We start from the raw sequence: 24,233 nt of genomic DNA, 5'->3' as shown, positions 1-24,233 counted from the left end.
GAAAAGGATTCTCTGGCTTTGCAGAGCTGAGAGTCTTGTGTTTGAACTATGGGTGCTGAGGTGTTCATCCTGAAAAATTTTTTACAGCCTTTGAAAGGTCCTGCTCTGCAATGCGTGCGAAGAAACTGCAATGACTCAGCACATCTGGTTTTCAGGGACTCGACCGAGGGATCCCAGATAGAAGATTGACCCTACTAATACTTGCAAATGTCTCTTGTTCTAGTTGCTAGTGAATTTGTACTCTCATGTACAGCAACAGATGCAAAAGAAGAGATGGGGTTCTTCCTGAGACTTTCTGGTCCTGCATACTCATTTGGAAATCAATTTAATGCATTTTAATTGCCTATTTTTCTCCTTGGTTTTCTCTTTACAGCTACGCACCAGCAAAAAAAATAATAAGGTAGAGTCTAGCCAGGCAGGCTGCTAATAAGGAAGCTTGACTCAAGAAGATTTTAATTTTCAGCATTTGTTCTTCAAGATAGCTACTTCAGCATGCAGGGATGTCACAAAACAGGAATGCTGCCATTAGTTAATGGAACAAAGGCATTGGGCTTGTACATCATTTTATTACACTAAGAACCAAACATATCCTTGACCAAAGTACAGGAGTACAGCCATCTCTTTCAGGTTGCTGCCCACCCCACCTCCCCGAGTCAAATCACCCCTATAAAGAAAACTCTCATTGTGCTTGAAATATGGTGTGGAAAGAATGAGGGAGATACAATTCCAGATGTGAAAAATGTATATGTTAAAAGTCCAATCTCTTGCCAGCCTTTCATCTGGCAAAGAGAAGCTTCTGTCTTTGCCAAGCTGATCAAAGTGCTTCTCAGAAATCCCCCATCCATGCAGCATTTCTGTGAGAAACAAGCATTAGCTGAGGTCCATGGCATCCCTGGACAACCGGAGCAGGCAAAATAGCACAAAGGTGGGCTCAAAGTTAGGATCAAAGTCAGCCCACTACCAAGGTGCTCCCAATTCCACAGCTGGTGCAGCTCAGCCATGACCTTGGTACCACTGAACACTGGCCATTGCTGCTGAAGTAGTGCCCTGCAGGCACCTAGAGACATCTGCATCACCATCTCCATCATAACCTTCATCTCCAATAGCAAGCAGTTTCCTATAATTTCATTTTTTAGGTTGGAAAGCTCAAAGTTTCATCCCTGTCCACGGCCACTGTCTTTGGAAAGGCTGAGCAGCTCCATGTTTGGTGAAAGTAATAGCAGAAGAGAGCATATTGCTTTAAGCCATTGGGCTGTAGTTCATAATTACCTACTTTACATCAAATGTATAGGATGCTCCTCAATCGGGCATAGCCACAAGTGAGGGAATAAAACCTTGGCACCTCATTTCATCACCTGGAAAATATTTCCTTTCTCCCTCAATACCTCTCATCCCCTGGGTCATCCTGTCATGCTGCAAGAACATGCTGCAGGGACTGGTGTTTGTAAGCATCTGGCACAAGGGGCCATAGTCAAAATTGCTGCTAAAGTAGTCCAAATCCTATTCATAAAGTTTGTGAAGGTGAGCCCAGAAAAGTTAAAGCAATGATTTTGTATTTGCTGGAGTTTAACAAGGTCACTGACTCTGCATCAGAAAATGAGATCAGTAAAATGTATACAAGTATTGGAGTATCAATATTAGAAGGATAAACTTGGGTTAGAGAAGAGAGAAGTGCAATAAATAGCACCATGCACAAGAAGAGAGCTTACAGGCCAGATGTCCCGGGGCTCAGCGCCGGGACTTGTTCTGTTGAAGAGTTTTGTACAAATGAGCCTGAGGTTGGTGCGATATCCCAGGTGTCCAGATGCAGATGACATCATGATAGGAGGGGAAGCTGATAAGTTTCAGGAACACACCAGACTACAGGAGGATTTGGAGACGCTGAGGGAACAGGGTAATACAAAGGAATTCAGTATTACACAATGGAAGGTTATTCATTTAGGGAGAACCAATAGCGTATTTAAATGCAAGTTTAATAGACTAGAGCAGGAGGAAACTAATGAAGGCAAAGACTCAGCTGGTGCTGGGGAGCAATATGGATAGCAGCAGTCTGACATGTAAATAATAGCACAGCTGAGATATTGGAAAAGAGGGCTCGTGCTGCAGCCAGAGAGCCCAGGACTTCATATTGGGTCGCTCATTTCATGTAGCAATGAAGGTACTCTTGGCACTGAACTTGAAGTTGAAACAGGCCAGTCCCCAGATACAGAGAAGAGGAAGGCTACAAAGGGTACTTACTTCACTGCTTGCCCTGTTCTGTGTGTTGGGGCGCGGAGCTTTGGATCTAAAAGGAGATGCTTCCATATGCACGGAAGTGAAGGCAGCTAAAGACATGTTTGGGCTCCTCAGGGCACTGGGCTGTGACCACAGCTCAACAACGCATGCTGCCTTTGCTGTAAATCAGCTCAGTCCAGGTCTCCTCTGGCTAGGGGTGGGGAAATGTTCTTGGGGACCAACTACCAGCAGAGGGTAGAGAATGAGAAGGAGTTACAGGGGCCTGTTGCTAAAAGTAGACTTTCCAGGGGTGAAGAGCTTATTGGCAAGAGAAAAAGGGGCCCCTTTTGCAGTGGAAGAGCATGCACAACCTTTCCTGACTCCTGACCATCCCAGGCTCAGCCACTGGCCCCTGGACTACTGGGTGAAGCAGCACTGCTGCACATGCAGCCAGCCCAGGCCTTGCATACATCCTTCTGGGTCACCACTTCCACAAAGCCTATTGCAGCAACCCCCTCCTTCAGATGAAACATAGACATCTGGAAGAAACTGCTTTGCACTGCCTGAAAATGAAGGTGTGATCCTGCACCTTGGAGGATGGATGAGGTGGAAGCTGCCATCCCCACAGTGTGCAGGAACCGATACCTACCACAAGCCTCTGCCACAGACATCATAAATCTGATGTTTCCTTTCCACAGAAGAAGGGTCTGCTCTGCTGCCAACTTGAGTCCCTGTGTACCCAGCCTTTATTTTATTAAGTGCTTTTGAATGAGTAAAAAAACTTGTTACCACCCTCTGTACCAGCACTTGGAGTATTCTGAAACTTCAGATATTTCCAGAGCTAAAACACATTGTCTGGCACAAAACCTTGTCACTGTTTCTTTGCAAGTCTGTCAATACTGTACAAGTACAAATAGAGCGGTAGGCATGCTCTTATTTTTTAACCACCCACTGTATTGCACATTCCATTGGCAGTGTCCAGGGAAAAATGCAGAGTATCAGTATTTTCATTGTTGATGGTTGTTTTGCCGTGTGAAGGGAGTTCCTGAATTGCCGTGGTGGGACCCTAGGGTCACACAACAGAGACGGAATTCATCCCACTGCTGGTACCCACCTCAGCCTGACCAGCTGTGGAGGGGAGATCCTGCTCAGCGACCCCTGACAGCAGCGAGGGTTCCACCCTGTACCTGCCCACAGTTTGGGTTTGCACAAGAGACAAACACAAAAGAAAACAAAATGGCACTGACGCAGCGTGTATCGTTATGAAATTATTTCTCTGAACTAATGTCTCAGTTCAATTCAGTCACAGCTTTCTGTATATGGTCTGTATGGGTCTGGTGTGGCTGTCTGACGTCTGTCTTGATTTTAGAAAGTCAGTGTCTGAACAGATGACTGTAGCTCCAAAAAGGTTTAAGGTCCTTTGCCTGCAGTCGCTGGCTGCATTCCTAAACTGTCGTTTAAAAAGAGTCCACTAAATCAAAAGCCAGGTAAATCAACAGAGCACTCAACGTCGTAATGATACCAGTTACAAAGTAAATTACAACATTATTCAAGCACACAAAACTCCTCTGGCATTTGTCCTGCTAAGTGCAATGCACCTTAAAAGTGATGAAATGATTTCTGGCAGCCTGTGAAAGAGGCTGTGTCTGGGGGATGAGCCTAGCCTCTGCTTTTGCACCAGCTTCTAACTCTGGGGGGGCTCCAGGTAGCAACTGGCCACCGCTCAGGTGTGCTCCCTGCCTTGCTTGAAAGGTTCGTGGATGTGTTTTCAAAATGGTGCCTTACCAGCCATAAACACTGACCATGTGTTGTCTCAGTTTCCAGCAAATCTTGTTGCAATTTTCAAAGCAGGGGATTAGAAAGACTTTAATTAAGGACTTGGTTAGGGAGGCTTGAGACTTATAAATCTTTTGTTACAATGAATGAAATTCTGAACAGATGCTGGTGCTTTTGAAGCTGCCAAGACCCAAAAGATGGGTGTGCAAACCCTAAGAAGATGGCCACTATTACGAATGTTAGATATAAAAGGCTGTAAGGATATAAGGGCAAGAAGCCCAAAACAGAACAAAATTTCCATGCAGAGCAATGGGTGGCTTTTTCTGATGCACATCTTGGATTGTGGGATTCTGCATGTTTACTGTAAGAAAATGTTTGACACTGGTAAACATTGCAGAGAGAGGTTCCCACCACCCTGTTTTCAAAACACTTTTTTGTAGACAAAGCTGCAAGTTTTCATTTTACAGAACACGGTGCAAAGAAACAATTTGCCCCAAGTCTTACAAGCAGCTCAGGGTGCAGGTCAGGCATAGCCTGTTGTGCTGTGCTACTAACCTATATCCTCTGTTGAGGTGAGAACAAAGGCATTTGGATTGAATTAAAGCTTCCCTGAGAAATACTGTAGCTACTGTGTACGAAGATCCATGCAAACTGTCTGTCCCAGACTGCTGAGCCCCAACAAAAAGGAGAGAAAAGGGAAATGCAGAAGGGAATATACACACACAAACTTCACATAATATTAAACTAATCTTATGAACATGAATCAGACTCTTCAGTTATTAAAACATCCTGTATAAATACTCTGCAGTATTTTTTTAACGGATAATATTAAATGCAAGAGCTGAGGACGGGGGGGGGGGAAATTTATTGCTTGCAAAGATGAGCAGAAGGGGTAAATAGTACCCATCCAAGCCTGCATCATTTGGCTCCTTGCTGCAGCAAAGGAGCAGTGTGTGAGGTTCAGAGGAAGCGTGTGTCATACAGCCAAGCTGTACAGGGAATGCCAGCATGGGCTCTGGGGTCCACAGACAACTCCAGCTCTGGAGGGGTACAGCCCAGCAATCACTGGCAGTGGGAAGTACTGCGATGGTGAGGCAGTATTACTCACACACCCTATATCTGGGTGGGAAGAAGGAGGGGAGGCTCCTACCCTCCTTCCTTCTACAATATACAGATTTTTTAATTCTTGTCATTTCTCCAGTACAAACTGATTGCTGTCAGGGCAAGGGAAGATAGGTGGGAACCCAAAAACGCTATATGCCCTAAAGCAGAGGCTCTGTGGCCTGCTATGTTCCCCTTCTTACCAAACTCTCTCCCCAGTCCAGCTGCTTCCCCACCACTCTGCACTGCCTCCCACAAATAACACCTCGACATGCAGCCACACAGACAAGTTTCTCAGCCTGACCTGGGCCACACAAGCCACTGCACACTCAGTCTCAGTAAAGGAGGAAACATAGAGTAGGGCAGCAGAGCAGGGCAGCCAAACTCTCCCTGGCAATTAACCTAATTACTGGCTAAGTGCAGAAAATGCTTTGTTTTGAAGCACAGCATCTTCTGTGGAGGGGAAGGGAAGCGCCACCTCATGCCCTCCTTCTTGCTACGGGACACACGAATGGGCTGCCCAGGGAGCCCACACAACTCTTTCCTGGCGGAGATGGGCTGTGAGAAAAGACAGGCCAGCAGAAGCATTCCCATGATAAACTGGAGAAGGCTGGCTGCCTTCATGGCGGTGATGGGGGGCAAGACACGGCCTGGCACAGCACTGATGACAAGGGAAGGTTTCTTGCTGAGGTGCACATCTGCACAGTCCTATGTATCCAGTGGAGCAGAGCCTGCTGAGGTCTCACCAGCTCTGCTGTGATTTACTCCTGAGGGATTAGGACTGGACTGGTCAGCGAGGAACTAGCCTGGGACAGGGGGAGCCCCGTATCTGTTCTTGGTGCCTGAACTGCCACGCAGTGATTCCCACACGGGGAGAAGGGTGAGGGGGAGTGAGGCAGCAGCAGCAGCAGCCACATCTCCCTGTTGTCCACTGCCAACCTCTCCCACATGCGGGCTGTAGTGGGCAGTGCCGTCATGCTGCGGCCCAGGGGGCTGCTTGGGATGAGGAGATAGCTTTCATCTTCCCGGGGAGGAGAAGAAGACTAGCCCTGCCTCGAAAAGCAAGGGGAATGCCGATACTGGTCCCTGCTAACCCAGCGCTTGAGGTTACTGTAAAGTGGCTCCTAATACTCCCAAGACTTTTATCTATCTGTCTATCTATCTATCTGTCTATCTATCTATCTATTTATTTATTTATTTATTCCTCTCGGTTTTTCTTCTGTTTAAAGAACATGTCGTAAAGTCCAAATTAATGAAGAGCAGCAATGGCCGTAGCAGTTACGGGTAGGGTTTGGGCAGGAGACGTAGGTAAGGGAAGCAAACAGGGCAGGGGCCAGCCGGTGTGCAAGTCTCGGCGGCAGCACGGGAGAAGGGATCTGGCATCGAGGACGTGGCTTTTAGAAACGGCGGAGGCGCGTTTGCTACAATGAAACAACAGCCGTCTAAAAATAAGGTTGTTTTCTGTACTAAGCTCCTTTTAACTTCGTTAGTCATCACCCGCTCCCAAAATAAGCTCCGTGTAACAGTCTCTCCTAGTAGCGGCTGTAAACAAACTCGGAAAGGCGGGCGGGAGGCGTAGGGCAGAGGGAAGTGGAGCGGCAGGCGGAGGCGGGGCGGCCCCGGGAGGCGGCGAGGGCGGCGGGGCCGCGGCCGGGACCGGGAGCAGGGCGGCGGGGCCGGAGCAGGGGCCGGGGGGCGGCAGCGGGCCCCGCGTTGCGCCGCCACCGCCGGCTGCCCGCGCCGGCTGGCGGGACCTTGGAGCGGAGCCACGGTGGTCCGGGCAACGGCATTAAACAGGAGGAAACAGACGGGGGATTCCGTCATTTCGGCGGGGAGCGGAGCGGGGGGGCGGGGAGAGGGCAGGAAAGGAGAGTCCCGCCGAGAGCAGCGCGGCTCCCGCCCCCGCCCCGGCCTCCGGAGAAGGTGCCGGGATCTCCTCTGCGTCCCACACCCACGCCGGGCACCTCCGGTGGGCGCGGGGCCGGGGCACACGGGATCGGGGCACCACCCGCATCGGGACACACGGACCGGGCTACAAGGGACCGGGGCGCACGGGATCGGCCCACACGGCCGCGGGCACACAGGATCGGGGCACACGGGGCCGGAGCACTCGGATAGGGACACACGGACCGGGGCACAGGGGACCGGGGCACAGGGGATCGGGACACACATTACTGGGACACACGGACCGGGGCACAGGGGATCGGGACACACGGACCGGGGCACAGGGGATGGGGGCATTCGGAACCCCCGAGCGCCGCCCTGGGGCCGCCCCGTCGGGCGGTGGCGCTGCGGGCGCTCCGCCCCCGGCGCCCCCTGGCGGCGCCCCGGGGGCCGCTCCGCTCCCCCGCTCCCTGAGCGCCACGTCGGGGCCGCCCGGCCCGGGGGCCCGAGGGGAGGTGCGAGGGTTGAGACGGTGCTGCTGCGGGGCTGAGGGCTTTTCCCCTCTGTTCTCCCATTCAGTTTTCCTTGAAAGAAAAGCGTCGCCCTTTTGGGTTTGTGTTTCCCCCGCCCGACGGGACGGAGGGATTCGCGGGGGTTGCTGTGCTCCTCGCCGGGCGCCCTCTTAGGCGGGCATCGTCTTCCAACACGGTTTAGTGGAAAAGCTCGCCCCGAATAACCGGCCGCGGGCTCCTGTTCCCCGGGAGCTGACAGGATTTCGTTTATATTGGGTTTATTTCCAACCACACATGGGTCACAGGCACTAGATTTATGATTTTTTTTTTCCTTCTTTTTCACACACCAGATATGCTCAGAAGCACCCCAACTCCCCTCGCGCCGCCGTCCAATTCCAACAGGAAAGTATGGTCCCCTTCTGCAAGTTGCGGGGGCAGAGGGAGGACGAAGCGGGAACGGGGGGCGAGGGGAGAGGGGCTGGAAGCGGCAGCAGCGGGGGCGGCGAGGCCCCTCTCTCCGCTCCCGCCCAGGAGACTCCTGCCTGGGCCGGGGTGTCACGGCCGCATCGGGGGCCCAGACGGGGCATCCCGAAGATGGGAGGTGGGAGGAGGAGTCGCTGTGGGCTGGAAATCTCTCCTTCCCCCCGCTACGAAGTGATGAGACACAACTGTGTTGCTGAGATATTTACAGAATAATAACAAATAAAATAATAATAAATCTGAACCGACTGAAACCGAGTCCGCCGGGTCTGTTAGTAATTTAGCAGAATGGGATTTTCCTTTCTCTCGCCTGCCAATTGATGCTCTTTTCCAAATTTCCACAGCGGGGGAAGCCTGCGATTTTTTACATAATGATTTCAGCATGCGAGGCTGCCTCGCCTTTTTTTTTTTTTTTTTTTTTTTTTTCCCTCTCCCTGCCTGCCTCCTTCGGTCTCTCGTCTCCCTTCTCTCCCCACCTTCACTTCGCGACCCCGGCGCGCCGCCCGTTCCCCCGCAGGAGGGCACCCGGCTCCCGCAGGCTGAGGGGACCCCGCGGGCGCCGGCGGCGGGGCCAGGGCTGGGCGGGCCGGGGGCTGGGCGGCCGCTGTGCCCCACGGAGGGGCGGGCAGCCGGCCGGGGCCCGTCGATGCCCGCCGGTGCCCGCCTCCCGCTGGCCGCCCGCCGGCGGCGGGGCCGGAGCCCGGCTGACATCACGGGGCCGGGGCGGGGAGAGGGGCCGGGAGGGGAAGGGAGGTGGGGGGGTGTTTTCCAGCTTTAAAAAGGCGGCGCCGGGCGCGCAGCCCTGCGTCAGAGCGAGACTTCCACGCTCCGCACACTCACTATCCCCGTCCCCCGCCCGCTGCTCCCGGCGGGCGGCAGCGTCCGCCGCCCCGTCCCGCCGCGCAGCGCGGGCAGTGCCTCCGAAGTCCCCACGCACACCCGCCCTCCCCTCCATGCCCCGGCCCCGGGGGGGCGGCGGCGGCGAGCTCCTGTGCCTCCGCGGGCGCGGCCACCACGCCGGGGGCGGCGCGACCCCGGTCGCCGGGTCGTGAAGGCGGGCGGGGGGCGCGGGACAAGGCGGGACAGGCGACAGGCCCAGGGCGCTGTGCCGGGCTCCGCCGCCCCGCCGGGTGGATGCCAAGTGCTGCCCCGCCGGCCGCCGCCGCGCCGCCGTCGCGGGACCCATCGAGCGGGAGACAGAGGCCGGCGGCGGCCCCGCAGGACGGCGCCCGCCAGCTCGGCAGCACCATGAAGGCGGCGGAGGAAGGTAACGGGCGGTGCTGCGGGGGGCGGAGGGCGGGCGGCGGTGTCCCCCGGTGTTTCCCCGCGGCGGCCCCTTGCCAATAGGTGTCTCCTTCGCCTCTCGCAAGGCGCCGCCGCTGCTCCCGGCCGCCTCCCGGCGGCCCTGGTCTCGGGCCCGCTCCCGCTGACGGCCCGGCGGGGCTGCGAGAGCGCCCGGGGTCCGGCCAGGGGGACACGCTGCGGGGCGGCTTGGGGATTCCCTCCCCAGCCCCAGGCTTCGTTTTAGAGGAAGTCATTGCAGCCATCCCACGCTCCCGGAGAAAGGAAAGAGTCTCCTCAGATTGCGGGTCCCGGGCAGTGCCAGGCGCCATAGCGGCGCTCCCGCACATCGAGACAGGCGGGCACGCCGTGTCCGGCTGCGGGGCTCAGCTGCCCCGCATGCCCCACGCCCCCGCCGGGAGGCGAGAGCCCTGCCGCCGCCGGCCTGGCTCCAGGACAGCGCTTGCCCCGCTACCTCAGCTCTCTATCGCGTCTTCTTTCGCTGCCCCTGCAAAGACGAGTGCCCTGAAAAGACAGCGGCAAAGTTTCTAGAGGGAAAAATGGTGGGCGCGGGGCTCAGGAAGGGCTCTGCCCCTCGGAGCTGAACTTGGCCCTGCCAGGGGCACCGTCTGGCTGTAGCCGGGAGCGGCTTCAGCCTCTCCTCTGCCAGTCGGGACATTGTTCTCCCCTTGGAGCATCGTTACCCAGCACCGCTCTTGCCCACCGGCTAAAGTTTCGCACCTCGCTTTCCCCACGGCACCTTTCGGCCTCGCCGCGCCGCCTCCCCCGGCAGCGGGACCCCGCAGGCATCCCCACCGGGCATCACCTCCGCGCCGCGGCAGGTGCGGGGCGGCTCCTGACTCCCCGTTGCGGGCCCGGTGGCTTCCCTCTGCCGTGCTCCCCCCTGCCCCTCTCTCCTGGCTGCTCCAAAGTTTCTTCCCTATCCGGTGGTGCCGCCGCTTCTGCTGCTGGTGCAGCGAGCCCGCGCGTCCCGGGCAGAGAAAGTTGTGAGGATGTGGAGCGGGGGGGCCGTCCATGTCCGCTGTGTTTATTCCGCAACGTGTGACAACGTGACTCCATTCCCCAGGCTTGTCCGGAAAGCTGGAAGGGCGCTCAGGACTAATTTTATTTATTTATTTATTTATTTATTTATTTATTTATTTACACAGCAGTTTTCACCCCAAGGGTTCGTTTCAGTTGTGAGGATCCTGCCAGTGCGAAAGCTACAAGCTCGGCTGTGACTGTGGCTCCGCTTGTGAAGCATGGAGCACCTTTTGGGATGGAAGTTAATTATGCTGTATTTAGTAGCAGTGGCTGGCGTGCCTCTGGCACGCTCGGACATCCGCCTGCTGCACGCACGGCTCTTCCAGTGCTCTGGGCTCCAAGGGCACTGCATACACCCACTTGTAAAAATTACACCCAGAGGCAGCTGAGACAAAAAGCGTTCTGCAGCCTCTTGTAAAGGAAAAAAAAATCCCCCTTCCTCCATTTCTATGACATTTCTGATGCCTGTGTTGAAATGCATCAACCTTTGTCGATAGTTCTCTTCCCTGTTGATGTAGTTTGTAAGAGACTAAGAAAATGAGTCCAGCCAGAAAGCGTGACCCAATCCAGGAAACACGTAGGGGAGCCCTGCGCGTCAGGATTGCTGCTTGCAAATTAAGGTGCCACTTGATTGCCAAACTATGACAATCCAAGAAAATACTTTATTTCTTGCTAAGTCTGGGAAGAAACTTGCAAAGAGTCCTACTGGGAGGACCCTTTTTTTTTTTTTTTGAGTGGTAGCAAGGTATGAAGTCCTTTGACTCTAAGAATGCCAGTGGTTATACCAGGTTTAATGCTGTGTACAAGTTAAATTCTCCTTCAGGCTGGGGGGCTGCATCTGGAGCAGCCTGCCTGCTGCGTCCCTTGTCGAACTTGCATTGTGGAGTTGGAACAGCTCCGGTTCACTCCAAGGAGAGGCTAAGTGGGCAGCAGCTGAGCTGGTGGGTTGGTCCATGGGTCACGCAAGTGCCGTTGGCAGCACGGGAATGGCCTCGCTGGGTTGCATCGCCCCCCCATCGCTCATTTCGCTCTCCCCAGTTTAATGGCAGTGGTTTAAACTGGACTATTAACTGGAACACCGCTGTAATTCTGTCCCCACGTGTGGTATCACTTCGGTTCTAGCTTTTCCATAGCACATCTCTCCTCTTTCTCCAAGGGAAGGGTGCCAGTCGAAATATTTCATTGACAGGACTCATATTTATGGCACCGACAAATCAAGCTGTCTGTAAATAGTCTGGGAGAATTCACCCACCTTGAAGGTGCCACTTGTGGGAGAGGCAAAGGATCGAGAGCAGCTTGGGAGCTTCTCCTCGCGTCCCTGCCGGGGCACCCCAGGAGATGGATATCTGCCGCGGACAGGCGGCAGGGGGTGACACCAGGGAAACCGGGAGCCTGGGGATCAGGATGAGGCGGCTCTCCCGCCTTTAGTCCCTGGGCAGGGGATGAGAGGAGAGGCCCCTGTCCCCGGCTAGGGCGGGCCGCCCCCGGCCTGCTCCGGCATCTCGGGGCGAGCACGGTCCTGGCAAGCTGGCAGATACAGGCGGAGGGGTTCCGCTGCAGCCAAGGCCTTTAGCACACTCGGGTGACTCAGCCGGGGGCTGCGAGCGATTGCGAGCACCGAGGGCAGCCCCACGGAGGCTGCCTCACCGCCGCCCCCGAGCAGACCCGTCCCCTCCGGGGCAAAGCCCAGCTGGGCTCCTGCGAGGACCCAACCTGCAGCGCGGCTATCCCGGCGAGGAGGGGAAAAAGCATAATGGGCTCAGATGGAAAAAAATTGTGTTTTCCTGGCACTTTGTAACGGAGATTTCAGTCGTAAGCCTGGAAAATGGTATTCCCTGAGTTTAAAAGGGAATACTATTTCCATAACTGCTTTAAATAACTGTTCCTTTTGAAACCCGGCCTGAAGCTCCGGGAACTGAGGAGCGGAGCCGAGCCGAGCCGAGCTTATCGGGCGGGCCCTTCTTTGCCTGGGGGGGACCTTCAGACGGGCTGGTGTAACCTGACAGAATTGCACTTAGAAACAGAAAAAAAGTCTTAGTTTACTTTTCCCCTAGTTGATATCTATCCAGTACGAGCGGGAAGGGCGGCAGGCCGGGGCAGCGCCGTGCCTGCCCCGCACCGTCACCTTTGCAGGCGCTCTCCCGGTGCGCGGCGGCTGCCCGGGGACCTTTCCCTCCCTCCCTGGCGCACAGAGGCGGCCGGCACCGTTCCGAGTCCCGCTTTACTGCGCTTTTTATAGCAGCTGGCACTAGTGGGTGCTGCGACTAAGTGAAATAAATAATGAATAAATGAAAGCGGAGCCTCCTGGCTCGCAGACGCGGCGTGGTGGGCACCCACGGAAGAAACATTAGCAGTCCTCGGTGAAGAGGAGACACGCCAGTGTTCCCTTGAGTGGGCTGAGAAGCCCTCCCCGCTGCCCCCTCGCCGAGCGCGGAAGGAGCCGCTCTTGCCCCGCGCTGTTACCGCCGGTCGGGAGCAGGTGAAGTCCCGCTGCCCGCCTACCCCGGGCTCCCCATCCTGCCTCCGGGGAGCCGGCGAGCCGCCGGCGGTCTGGAGTCTCCCCCCCGGTGCCGGGCCCCTCAAGCCGGGGGGGGCTGCCCGCGGTGCACAGGCTGTGCTGCAGGGGCAGAGCCCGGGGGGAGTAGGAGGGGGGCCGGGCATCGCGGCTGTTTGCATCGACCCGGAAACATCAACAGCGGGCGGGAGGGCGGATCGGAGGCGGCGGCAGCGAGACAGGCCGCCCGTCGGGGCCGGGGTCACGTTACCGAGCTCAGCAGCGGCCGCCGTCCCACGCCGTGCCGGGGCTCCGCACAGCCCGGCCCGCCGGCAGCAGGTGTCCGGGCGCGACGGGGCGAGCCCGACGGGGCGGGTCGGGGCTGCGCCGTCGCCGCTTCCTGGGTGCTGGAGCGTGGCGGGGGTCGCGGCGGGAGCCATGACGGGCGTGGAGACCGAGCAGGAGTTCGACTTCGATTTCCTCTTCGAGTTCAAGCACAGTGATGAGGGAGGAGGTGGGTCGCGGCGGGGCGGCCGGGGTCCTCTGGGCGTGCTGGCGGCGGGATGCTGCGGGGAGCCTTCTCTGCGCTGACCGCTTCGGGAGGGGTAAGGCTACCCCCGACCGCGGGGAGCGGGGCGGGGAAGCCGGCAGTCCCGCCCGGACAGGTCGGCCCGGCCCCGGGCAGCGCTTGTCGCCTCTGCTGCGCCGGGAAGCGGCGAGCGGGGCCGCGGCGGCTGGGAGCGGGTCCTGCCCGGGCGGTCGGCGCTCTTCTCGCGGGGTCCTTGCTGGAGCCGGACGAGCCTGCAAGGGGAGACGACCCGGGTAGCCGAGTTTTCATAACTTCTTTGGTGTTGTTTGAGCTCTGCAGACTCCCGCGTTGGCCCCCGCCTGCAGGCAGCCCGGGACCGGCCAGGCTGAGGACGTGAGGTTCTGGGTCTTACCGGTTCAAAACGCACTTCAGCCCCCTTCCCCATACCCCCTCGAGCCGGAGTTAGGCTCAGGGTTTAGCTTGAAGGTCATCTGCAAATAAAAATAACGGGCGCGAATGTGTCACGGGTCTCAACTGTTCCCAACTCTGGTGTCTCGGTCTGGCTGTCTGTTTTTATGACTTCTAACAATACTTGAGGTGGAAATGAGGTGAACAAGCCTGGAATTGGCAGAGAGGAAAAGTTGCCTCTTCCTGGCACGGGGCTGACTTGCAGGGGTGTTGGCGGTAGCGGGTCACTGTAAAAAGCTCTTTTCGAAGTAGATGACTTAGCGCTGCCTCAGAGGAGGGCTGTGTCTGTGCTTTATTTTTTGCCTATAAATTGAAGCAGGTTCCCAAATCCTTGCCTGCTTATTGCAGTTTGCCAGGATGTGGGTGAAGACGTTTGTGCCTTCCCAGCGCTCCCCAATTGCCCAGCTCTCTGCTGCGTTATCAGTGTCCAAATCGTTGTTATGAGCTTCTAGTTTTTAGAAAAAAGCAGTTTTAAGAGTTTCACACCAAGCTTATCAGATGAGTGTCCTAGTAATTAGACACCTCAGTGTCTAAAGTGGAGGGGCAAATTGAGTTTCAAAGTCCTGGTGAGAAAAGTACCTAACTCCATTAGGCAATTTTGAAAGCATGAGTTTAAACATAGACTTAGATGGGGCTTCATCTTTAGAAATGTAAAACAACCCTCATCTTCTCTGAAACCCCTTTGAGCTGCAGGTGTTCTGCATTCCTATTTAAGGTATGTAAATAAAAACCAGTGGTGTCCAGTGCCTTGCGGGATCAGCCCGTTAATGACAGAAAGGAATAAAACCTTTGTGCTGTGAAATTGGCTAGAGAAAAAAAAAATTATACTGCTACAAAGTGAAACGTAATATGTGGGGGCATGCTCACAAATCCAGAGGTCCAATTTCTTGTCCTAGTTACAACTAGCATAAGTGTGGATTTGTTGGAGCAGAACTGTTGCAAACCTCCACTGGTCTATTCTATAATGGGATATTAAAATACACTATTAGAAGTGTATTGGTAGTTAGTGCACTGGTCCCAGCAGCCTCTATGGATCATGGCTGTAACAGTGACACCATGTTAAGCCTTTTGTCTCCACCAGGACTGTAAAAATACTCTACACAGTTGTATTATGTGGTGCAGCATTTTATTTCTACCTGTCTAATTCACCCCAGTGAGAAAAATGTCAGCGTATTATATGTTCTGAATAGGGATATGCATTTAATGAATTTTGTAAATACAGAAATTTTGGAGAAGAATGTCTTTTTTCAGAAGTTGTAGCTGGTAGGTTTTAGCTCACAAAGGGCTCAGTCCTGTTCCTAGTTCTGGGTTTGGGGCTTTTATATTTGGTGGACATACTTTTTACACGCTGCCTGTAATTTTAAGATACATAAATATGTTTGGAAAGCTTTGGATCTTGCATCTTTCAGTTTTGAATATTATTGTGTGAGTTGTATGACGTTATTTTTTCTGGCCCTTTAAAAGCTGACCTTAACAAGACATACATAATAGTTCTAAATGTGGCTATTCCTTTGCCATGTGAATTAGGGAACTTGTTGCTTGTAGCACTTGAGCCTGTCTTTTAATTAATTTTTTTTAAGCTGGATTACAAAGGCTCATTTGAACTTTTATATTGCCTGTTCAGCCTGGGCCACAGACCTCCAGCAGACTGCAGTTTTTGAACTTCACACTAATCATGCATTAGATTTTAAGTGAACTACTGGGTTCCACAATGCTTTTCTCGCAGGTAGTAGTTATTCCTGTTATTTTGTTTGTTTAACTATATATTTTTAATACAAGATCCAAAGGCACAGATTCTGCAGTCAGCAGAGGCAAAGCCCACCTAGTGGGTGCAGAGCTGGGGCAGCCTACTGAGCCCTCAGTCCCCTACCTGGGCTGTCCGACTGCATAGGGGGGACCAGCTGGAGGAGGTGCCATGTCACCAGTGCTATCCATCTACATGCCCGACCAGGAGACTGTGGAAGGGTATATGGAAGAAGAGCCTAGCCAGTGTCCTGGCAGCAGTGTGGTGCCACAGACATCACCTTCCTCTGGAGCTGGAGGAGGCAGTGAAGGGGTTGAAGCTGCCTTGAAGGCACTACTCTCGACGCTTTCTCTGAGATAATTTCTGAGACAGGGAAGATCTTACCACTATTGTACCACTTCAGAGGTTTTTTTCCATGAAGAATGAGAGGGAAGTTATGGCAGGTGTGGTGACAGAGCGGTGTGGCAGGGCAGCAACAAAAGGGGACTGATTTTGGAAGGAGGAGATTCTGATCCCCCAAACAGATCTGCACCTCACTGCATCACTGCAGTTGGATTGTCTTGTCAAATGTTACTTCTTTCTCTGCATTTCCTGCCTGTATGGTTGTTTGAATAGAGCATGAAGCTGCGGCATGTTTTGAATAATCCAGTTTTATTTGTGGCACACTGCAGTGTAATTTAATGACCCTTCCTTAGCAAATGGCCGATCTCTGAAGGCAGACTAGAGAGTGGGTTCAAAAGGTGGTGTTGTGCATTGTTCCTGACTGTTACCTGCCATGACATACATCAGCTGGAACATCGTGGAGTTGCTGTGAAGCTGCCACAGCACATTAATTTTTCCTAAGTACCGTTTGCCTTGGAGTTGTTGCCAGCAAGAAAGGTGAGCGCGGGATCACAGGAGGATGACACCAGAGAGGGCTGAGCTGATAAACAAGAGAAAGAGAATAGCTGGCTATGCTGGTTACCAGCTTGGAGGCTCCTTTGCATTTGTAACACTCTTGGGAGCAGGTTGCCTCAGGAATAGCAGCTGCAGTAATTAACACAGCTTTTCCTTATCTCCCTAGGGAAGGTAGGCAAGGATGACTTCTAAGGGAAGTTGCCTCCTGGGAGGAAAAGGGACAGGTTCCCTTTGTGGACTGGCTGTGGCCAGCAGAGGACGTAGAATTTCCCTCTGTCCTGCAGGAAAGTTGCTGCTGCCATAATAAACCTCAGGGAAGACTGATGTACTTCTTGGGGCTGGAGCTGGTTGCATTTCCAGACTGCTGAGAAGAGCCTGCACAACAGCATTACCCAAGTCAGCAACCATTGTACCTGATGGAAAGACTTTGCTGTCTTTTCCCAGTAAAGCAAAAGGTACTGGTATTAGGGCCCCTGGCTCACATGTGCTGATGACACAGAGCCCCTGTGTATAAGAAAGAATGGGGAGGTTGATTCCTCATCCCACCACTGCTCAGAGCACCAAGTCATGTTATCCTTGGTTGAGGGCTCCCCATCTCCCCATGTGCAGCCTACCAATATCTCTGGGTAGCAGAGAGAGTCACATATGCATCCCTGAGGTGAGGGAAGCAGAACTGAAGGAGTCCCTTCAGCAGGCAGACAGTGAGGCTAGGCAGGGATGATCTCTTGTAGACCAGCTTTGAGAGGCTGGTCTCTTTAGCACAACACGGATGGAGGCACGCAAAAGGCAGGTTTTTTCACTGTGCTGAGTCAGGGACTCCAGTGGCACAAGACAGTGGTGTGATCTGTCACTGTCCAGGTTTTCCACAGTGGCTGTGCAACTCTGCTGTTGCTTTTACACACCCAGAGCTGTTAAATGGTTAGAGTACTGGCCCAGAGAAAGTGCTGCTGGCAGCACTTGATGTGGCGTGCGCAATAACCAGCAATTTCAATGGAATTTCAGCTGTCGTTGAGTAGTGAGACATCCATATTTTTCCTTTACCTGGCCTCTGCCAGTTGGGCTGGAGGATAAGTGGTCCCAGAAACCACAGCAGGTCAATACATACATCTTGTTCCAAAATCCTAGTTAACTGGAACCAGTCGGAAACTTGCTGTAATGGAAATTTTGGTTGTGTATGATTTTTTTTAACAGAACGCAGTTGATCATGTTCTTTGCTTTAGTCTGCCTCCACTTTTGGTTTTTTGTCCTGTGTTTTTTCTGTATTACAACTTTTCAGGGAGGCAGTTAGGCTCACTTACATAAAAACAGATCTCTTGAGCAGTGCTGCAGTCTTTCAATGCTGAAGTGACATTATATAAACTTTTTTTGCTTTGAAGGTTCACGTAAGAAGCACGTCCTCAAGACAAACTCTGTGTACATCTGCCTCCTGAAATATCTTGTCCTGTGCTGTTCAGTTAGTGACATTTTCAGTGATGCTAGTCTTCAGCCTCTCCCCCAGCATGGCATGCCTGTGGGCTGGGTTGTTAAGGAGAGCTGTGCTTTTGTGTGTTGTGCCATGTCCCTCCATTTCAGCTGGGTATGTTGCTAAGTGAGTATATTTGTGCAGCACCTCATGTCATTCTTTGTTGTTTGTTTGTTTTCTTCCAGAACACTATAATTATACATCTTCAAATGTAAATACTGGCTTGCCTCTAAATGTGGCACATTCCTCATTGTCAACTCCATGTCATGGCCTGCAGACATCAAATCCCGTCATTTCAGTTGTCCCATCGACAAACCATCCTTCTGGATATGGAGGACACATCGACAGCGGGGCCTCTGAGTACTACCTGCCACCAAACATGAGACCTAATGGAGCTCCAGCGCTGGAGAGCCCTAGAATTGAAATCACCTCATACATGGGACTGCATCATAACAACAACCAGTTTTTCCATGATGAGGTTGAGGAGGCCATCCCAAACCCCAAGCGCTCGCCTTCCACTGCCACTTTGAACTTACCGAACATCGAGGCATACAGAGACCCGTCCTGCCTGAGTCCAGCGAGTAGCTTGTCTTCCAGAAGCTGCAACTCTGAAGCGTCTTCCTATGAGTCCAACTACTCGTATCCATACACTTCACCTCAGACCTCTCCGTGGCAGTCCCCGTGTGTCTCTCCGAAGACCACCGACACAGAGGAGGGCTACCAGCGCAGCATGGTGGCCTGTACTTTGCTCAGTTCTCCAAGGCACTCTCCATCAACCTCTCCCAGAACGAGCATCACAGAGGAGAACTGGCTGGGGGCTCGCAACTCCAGGCCTCCGTCTCCCTGCAACAAGAGGAAGTACAGCCTCAACGGGCGGCAGACCTCCTACTCCCCACACCACTCCCCCACGCCTTCTCCACAAAACTCGCCCCGGGTGAGTGTCACAGACGAGACGTGGCTGGGGAACACCAACCAGTACACCAGCTCCGCCATCGTCGCTGCCATCAATGCCCTCACCACTGACAGCACCATAGATATGAACGATGGGATTCCCATCAAGTCGAGGAAGACCGCCATTGATCACACCCCATCCATGACTCTCAAAACTGAACCAGCTGGCGAGGATCATGGGACCGTATCGCCAACTGCCGATTTGTCACCAGAAGACTTCTCCAGCTTTCAGCACATCAGGAAAGGAAACTTCTGCGAGCAGTACTTGTCTGTGCCACAGCATCCCTACCAGTGGGCCAAACCAAAGTCTCTGTCTCCAACATCCTACATGAGGTAAGGAACCCTGACTTAGAGGACAATCCTGGTAATATCTTCATTGCATGCCTTTTTTTCCTCCTTCCCCTTCCTGTCTCTGCTTGCTGCCAAATCTGCCCATCCACTCACTCAACCGTATCTTGTGATGCTGCCTCTGTTGTTGGTTTGGTGTGACCACAAGTGAAGCCCTGAAGGGTAAAAGAAGTTGGCCATGCATAGGTTGTAACTGATTATCAGCTTCTCAGGGGATGAGTCCCAGGCTGGTCAGTCCTGAAATGGGGTATTTGGAAACTTGTCAGGCAGCAGGACAATTTGGTGCTGTCAAACCTCTGGCTTTAGTTAAATAAAGTTCACCATGTCTCAGTATGTTTATTTTGCAGGACAAGGAGATGTTCTCATTATGGTGGCTGTTATAGGGCCTTTTACATGTATGCTTTATACACAGTGAATACAAATAGAGTAAGAATGTGGTTCTTTTGTGACTTATTTCAGTTCATCTGAAATTATTGCAGTTGATCTGAAGCCTGTCTATCAATTTTTTCCTGTGTATGTTGGACAGTGATTCTCTTTTTCCCCCTCTTCACTGCTATTTTTATATTTAAAGAAGCAAACCTAGTTTGTTCAACTTGTAGGAGTCAATACACTAGTCACATTTATTTATCACAAGAAGACTCTGGGTAGGGAGCAGCACAGAATAGCCAAAATTTGAGTTGCATCTCTTGCATTCTCTTTCTGTCTCAATTACAGGCTTTATTTTGGAGTCTTCTGAAGGCTGTATATGCAGAAGCATGTGGTGTCGGAAAATAGTTAGGCTTTCCAAAGGTTTGCAGGCTGTTCCCAGTCCCTGGTGGTGATGGTCACCTTTCCTCTTCCTCCCCAAGCGCACCCGGCTTCTTGCTTTTGACAGCAAAGCTGCCTTTCTCAAAATGAAAGCAGTGAGCACATAGCTGAAATGTTTTAATTAGCAATGCATTCCCTGGCTCTCAAACTTGTCAGTCTCACTTTTCACAAGCCAGCACCTCTCTGCATTGTGCCATCTCCCAAAACTGAGGTGGAACAGTCTGTGGCCTTTTGTGTTACAGTACATTCCCCTTCCTCTTCGTTCTCCTTCTTCCTCCTTTCTGCATTTCCCAAGGTCCTTTCAAGATCCCGTCTCACTTCAGTGCTGGGAAATGCAGCAACTCCTTTGGATCTGGTTAGGCACTCACTGCTTTTCAGAGCAGAGATGGAGACTTTTAACACCAGGCAAATTCTTCAGAGCCTTCTCACCTACTTAAAAAAACCCTTTTATTTTCTCCCACTGCCGTACCAAGTAGCCCACGTTCATCAGAAAGACCGGCCGTTGGCTGCTGCATTGGGAGCAGCTTTTTGCCGATGACTTCAAGGGCAGGAATAGGACAGTTTTCCCAAACAGGCTTTTATCTTTCCGTTCCAGTGAGTGGCCATAGGCCGTCAGGAGGCACCCGGTGTGCCTGTGCGCTAACACAAACAAGAAAGGTGAAGTGTACAAAACGAAGCCCCACTATGTTGTGTATTTAACGGTTTTTTTCCACTGTTTTGGTCTTGTATAAAATATGTTTCCTGGTTCGCAATATGTTTCCATGTGATCTCATTAACTTGTGCTCTAGGGCAGTTGGAAGTTACTGTTGAAATGTGATTTTAAGTTATTTTACCAATCAGATACACTGGCTGTGCTTCCTTCCACCAAAAATACCTCTCATTTTATGTATGTGAAAGTGCTGGGCAACTGAACACGGGCGTCAACAGGATCACAGCCTACGCAACAGAAACTGTTATTTTAAATCTTTCCAAAAAATTGGTTAAGAATTTGTCACAACAGAGCTGGATTTTTTTCCTGTTATGTTACACATCTGTTCTATTTCAAACACGAGGGCTGAAGGGGTGGATTCCAGCAAACAACTCGGGCTCCAAAATCTACCCGGTCATAATGATTTTGAGATAACCAGGTTTGATTACCTCCTCTGTCTCTTCCTGAATGTGTGGTACAGTTTTCATCAAAAGCCAGCATGCCTTGGAAAATCACTGACGCCTTTCCCTCCCTCTCATGCATTCCCATCTTTGGGGGCAGAAGGGAGCAGGCTCAGGCAGACCATCGGCCCAGGTGCTGTCTCCTTTCCCAGGGTTTTATGGTGGGCACCAGTTTAAAAGGGAAACTGCTTTTTGGTATTGTTTCTAAAATTGATGATGTTTTTAATTTGTCATAGTCGAAGTTCACTCTGTTTTAGGCTTTTCGGGTCCTGGAGCAGGGCAATAGTAAGAGCATATAATGAGAGTACAATAATGTGTGCCTTAACAGAAATAGAGCCTTTATTTGTTTTGTACTTTCTTTAGTTTCTTGCAAGGACTGTGAGCTTGGATGCTCAGCCCAGTCCCCAGGCTGTGGGCTCTTTGGTTCAGATTTGGGCTCACACATCCCCCTCAAAAACTATAAACATACCTGCATGGGACTTGGCGCACATGTTCACAGGAACACAAGACAGGATGGGAGGGTAGAGGCTGACCTTGCAGCCAAGACAGAAACTGCACAGGTAAACCCAGGGCTGCTGGGGATTTGCCCACGGTCCATTGGTTGCAGCCCAGGGCTTCACACCAAATCCTGGGATGTAGAAAATACTTAGAGACCAAGCAGAGATTTCAGAAAAGGCTTTGCAACAAACCCTGAGGTAGTGATGAGAATTGTACCTTTTCTAGACTAAAATGAGTTACCTGAATATACCAATCTGCCTCAAAAAATCCTGGAGGTAAATCATGATGTAGAGAGTCAAGAGATGGTCTTTTTGAAATTTTTTTGTAGCTTTTATCTCCAAGGCCTTTCTCTGTTCCAGTGTTTATACATTGTGCTGTCTCACTTGAATGTAAGAAGTTTCCGTCTCTTAGAGTTAACGTAGCAAATAGATTTAAACGAAGCACTCTACCAGGCAGTTATTGTGTGAACAGGTGATGCTCTGTGTTTCTCCAGCCCTTGCTGTCTCAGTGATGTTCCTTCTGCACAATTTTTTCATCAATCCTCAGTGCTATGTAATACAGAATCTCTCATGGACAAAAATTTCAAACTCAAAATGGAGTATAGGACTGGACTTCTGCCCGTGGCTAGGGGGGCACTGTTAGTGACTATTTCCAAACTAAAATCCTATTTGTTTATTCTTTGCCCACTCATTATCAGGTCCTAAATCACCCTATATCACAACAGAGAGTATAGGCACTCACCAAAGTGCCGTGTTTCTGAGTATCTTACGCATTTCACGTGACCTCTTCATCACCTGTTGTATTTGACAAAACACAACCTGAAATTTTCTGGAGGCAGTTTCTTACTCATTGAAAAGTAATGCACTGTAGTTATTTCAAGTGTCGTCAGATTAATCCAAGAAGTGTGTTGGTCTTTAACACTTCAGTTTGCACTAAATGTACTGTTTTTCAGGGGGAAGGGGAACAGAAATGGTTGTGTTTGTTGGTTGGGCGTATGGCACATATGAGGTCTACCACACCAAAAGAAGCTTCCAGGAATAGACAGGTGGCTTATAAAAGCTCTCTACTGTATTTTCTTGAGCAGTTTATTTTTTTTAACCGTCGAAAGCTGCATTTTCTTTAGCTGCAGTCTCTTTTTCAACCTCAAAAATATACATGTATGTTCTTGTCCTCACAGACGCATGGTCGTGTAATTTTACAAATGGAGACAGAAGTTTGCACCTAGAGAATGTATGGCTGGATACCTGTCTGCAGGTTGCAAAAGCACATTTAACTCTGTCTGCATCAATGGGCTTGTTCATTTTTTTGTGTATTTTTGCATTCCACTTTTGGGACTGTGACAGTATTAAGCTGAAACAAGCAAAAATTGAGACCCAAACCATATGGTTTCCTTACAAACCATGATTTTAAAATGTTGCAGACCTTTTAGTTCTTTCTTTTGGTTTGTGGACCTTTCAGATGCTTTTGATTTTGCCTTTTTTTTTTTTTTTTTTTGGTAGATGTTTTGTTCCAGATCATGAGATAGAGGACAACTTTACTTGGGAGAAGTTAAGTTTCACAAGAAGCTGGGAGTTTCTGAAGGTGGAAAAAAGCAATCTTAAGATGAGATAGTCACCGGTGTAGCAGCACCGGATTTGCTGACCTGTGCATTTATCACGAACTTGCGTGTTTATGGCAAGTGAGAGGAAGTTCCTCAGACAAAGCAAAGGCAGGGCTGTCTGGGCAAGACTCAGTGAAGTGGAGACTTGTGTGGTGGTGACCATCTCCTGGGACTCGTTAGTGTTAATTGAGGGGCCAGGGCTGGGAGTGGACAGGGAAGAGCCCGAAATGCCTCTAACGTTTTTCTCTTTCCTGCTATATTCCTGTTGGATGGGGATATTTGGATGCTTCAACAAGTTTGGTTTGCCACCATGTAGCAGTAGATTTCAGTTACATTTTGTTGCTGTACCATAAGGCTGAAGACTACTCGGAAGCCTGTCTCAGTAAACTGATATATTTTTGTTTGTTTGTTTGATTTAATCCTCCCCACGCTTTCTCCTGACTGTTTTTCAGTTCATTCAAACACCCATGTGAGCATCTTATTAATGGCCTCCTTCACCAACTCATTTTAGCACCTTGTGATTCTAAATTCGGAATGAGCAGACATGCAATGCCAGCCACTTGTTATCTCCATTCCCACAGCTATAGTTCCTTTTTCTTTCTCTAGGACAACAAATGCAAAACTTCCTATGCAAATCAATCTCTGAGTGTGAATTTTTAGGACAGTAGTGTGAAGTATTGTTTGGGAGTATGACAACAACGACTCATATTTTCAGACTTCAGCCTGAGGAATTCCAGTGCAACGCATGCACCTCATGGAGGAGCTACTTGCTCCACATGCCAGCAAAATACAACCGAGTATCTATTTTAACAACTCGCAGCCAGATTGCTCAATTGTCAGACAGGAAATGCAAAAAAGGAGAGAGCAAAATCTACCCATGTTAATTCATATAGGTGAAATATAAAGCAGGTGTATTATTCTGACCACAGTCAAGTTGATGGACACGTAACCATCATTGTTGTTTTCTTACTCTTTCAAAATCACACACAGAGAT

General features: G+C 51.4%; 1 protein-coding gene across 5 annotated transcripts in view; it reads left to right on the top strand.

Moving 5' to 3' along the window:
* NFATC1 (nuclear factor of activated T cells 1) overlaps nt 1-24,233 on the top strand; it is a 128,710-nt gene that overhangs the window by 8,594 nt on the left and 95,883 nt on the right. For 2 of the 5 annotated variants that reach the window (XM_027662753.1, XM_027662758.1), the window contains exons 1-2: nt 9,102-9,234; nt 18,072-19,170. In XM_027662753.1, the coding sequence (XP_027518554.1) occupies nt 9,102-9,234; nt 18,072-19,170 (1,232 nt within the window). Of the gene's footprint in view, nt 1-9,101; nt 9,235-13,216; nt 13,301-18,071; nt 19,171-24,233 lie in introns of those variants that run through there. The other 3 variants (XM_027662754.1, XM_027662756.1, XM_027662755.1) reach the window with 2 other exon arrangements.

Source organism: Corapipo altera, unplaced genomic scaffold (genome assembly GCF_003945725.1).
Source record: "Corapipo altera isolate COAL_440 unplaced genomic scaffold, ASM394572v1 359, whole genome shotgun sequence".
Lineage (NCBI taxonomy): Eukaryota > Metazoa > Chordata > Aves > Passeriformes > Pipridae > Corapipo > Corapipo altera.
Note: the sequence above shows the minus strand (reverse complement) of the source record. Positions and strands in the feature narration are given on the sequence as shown.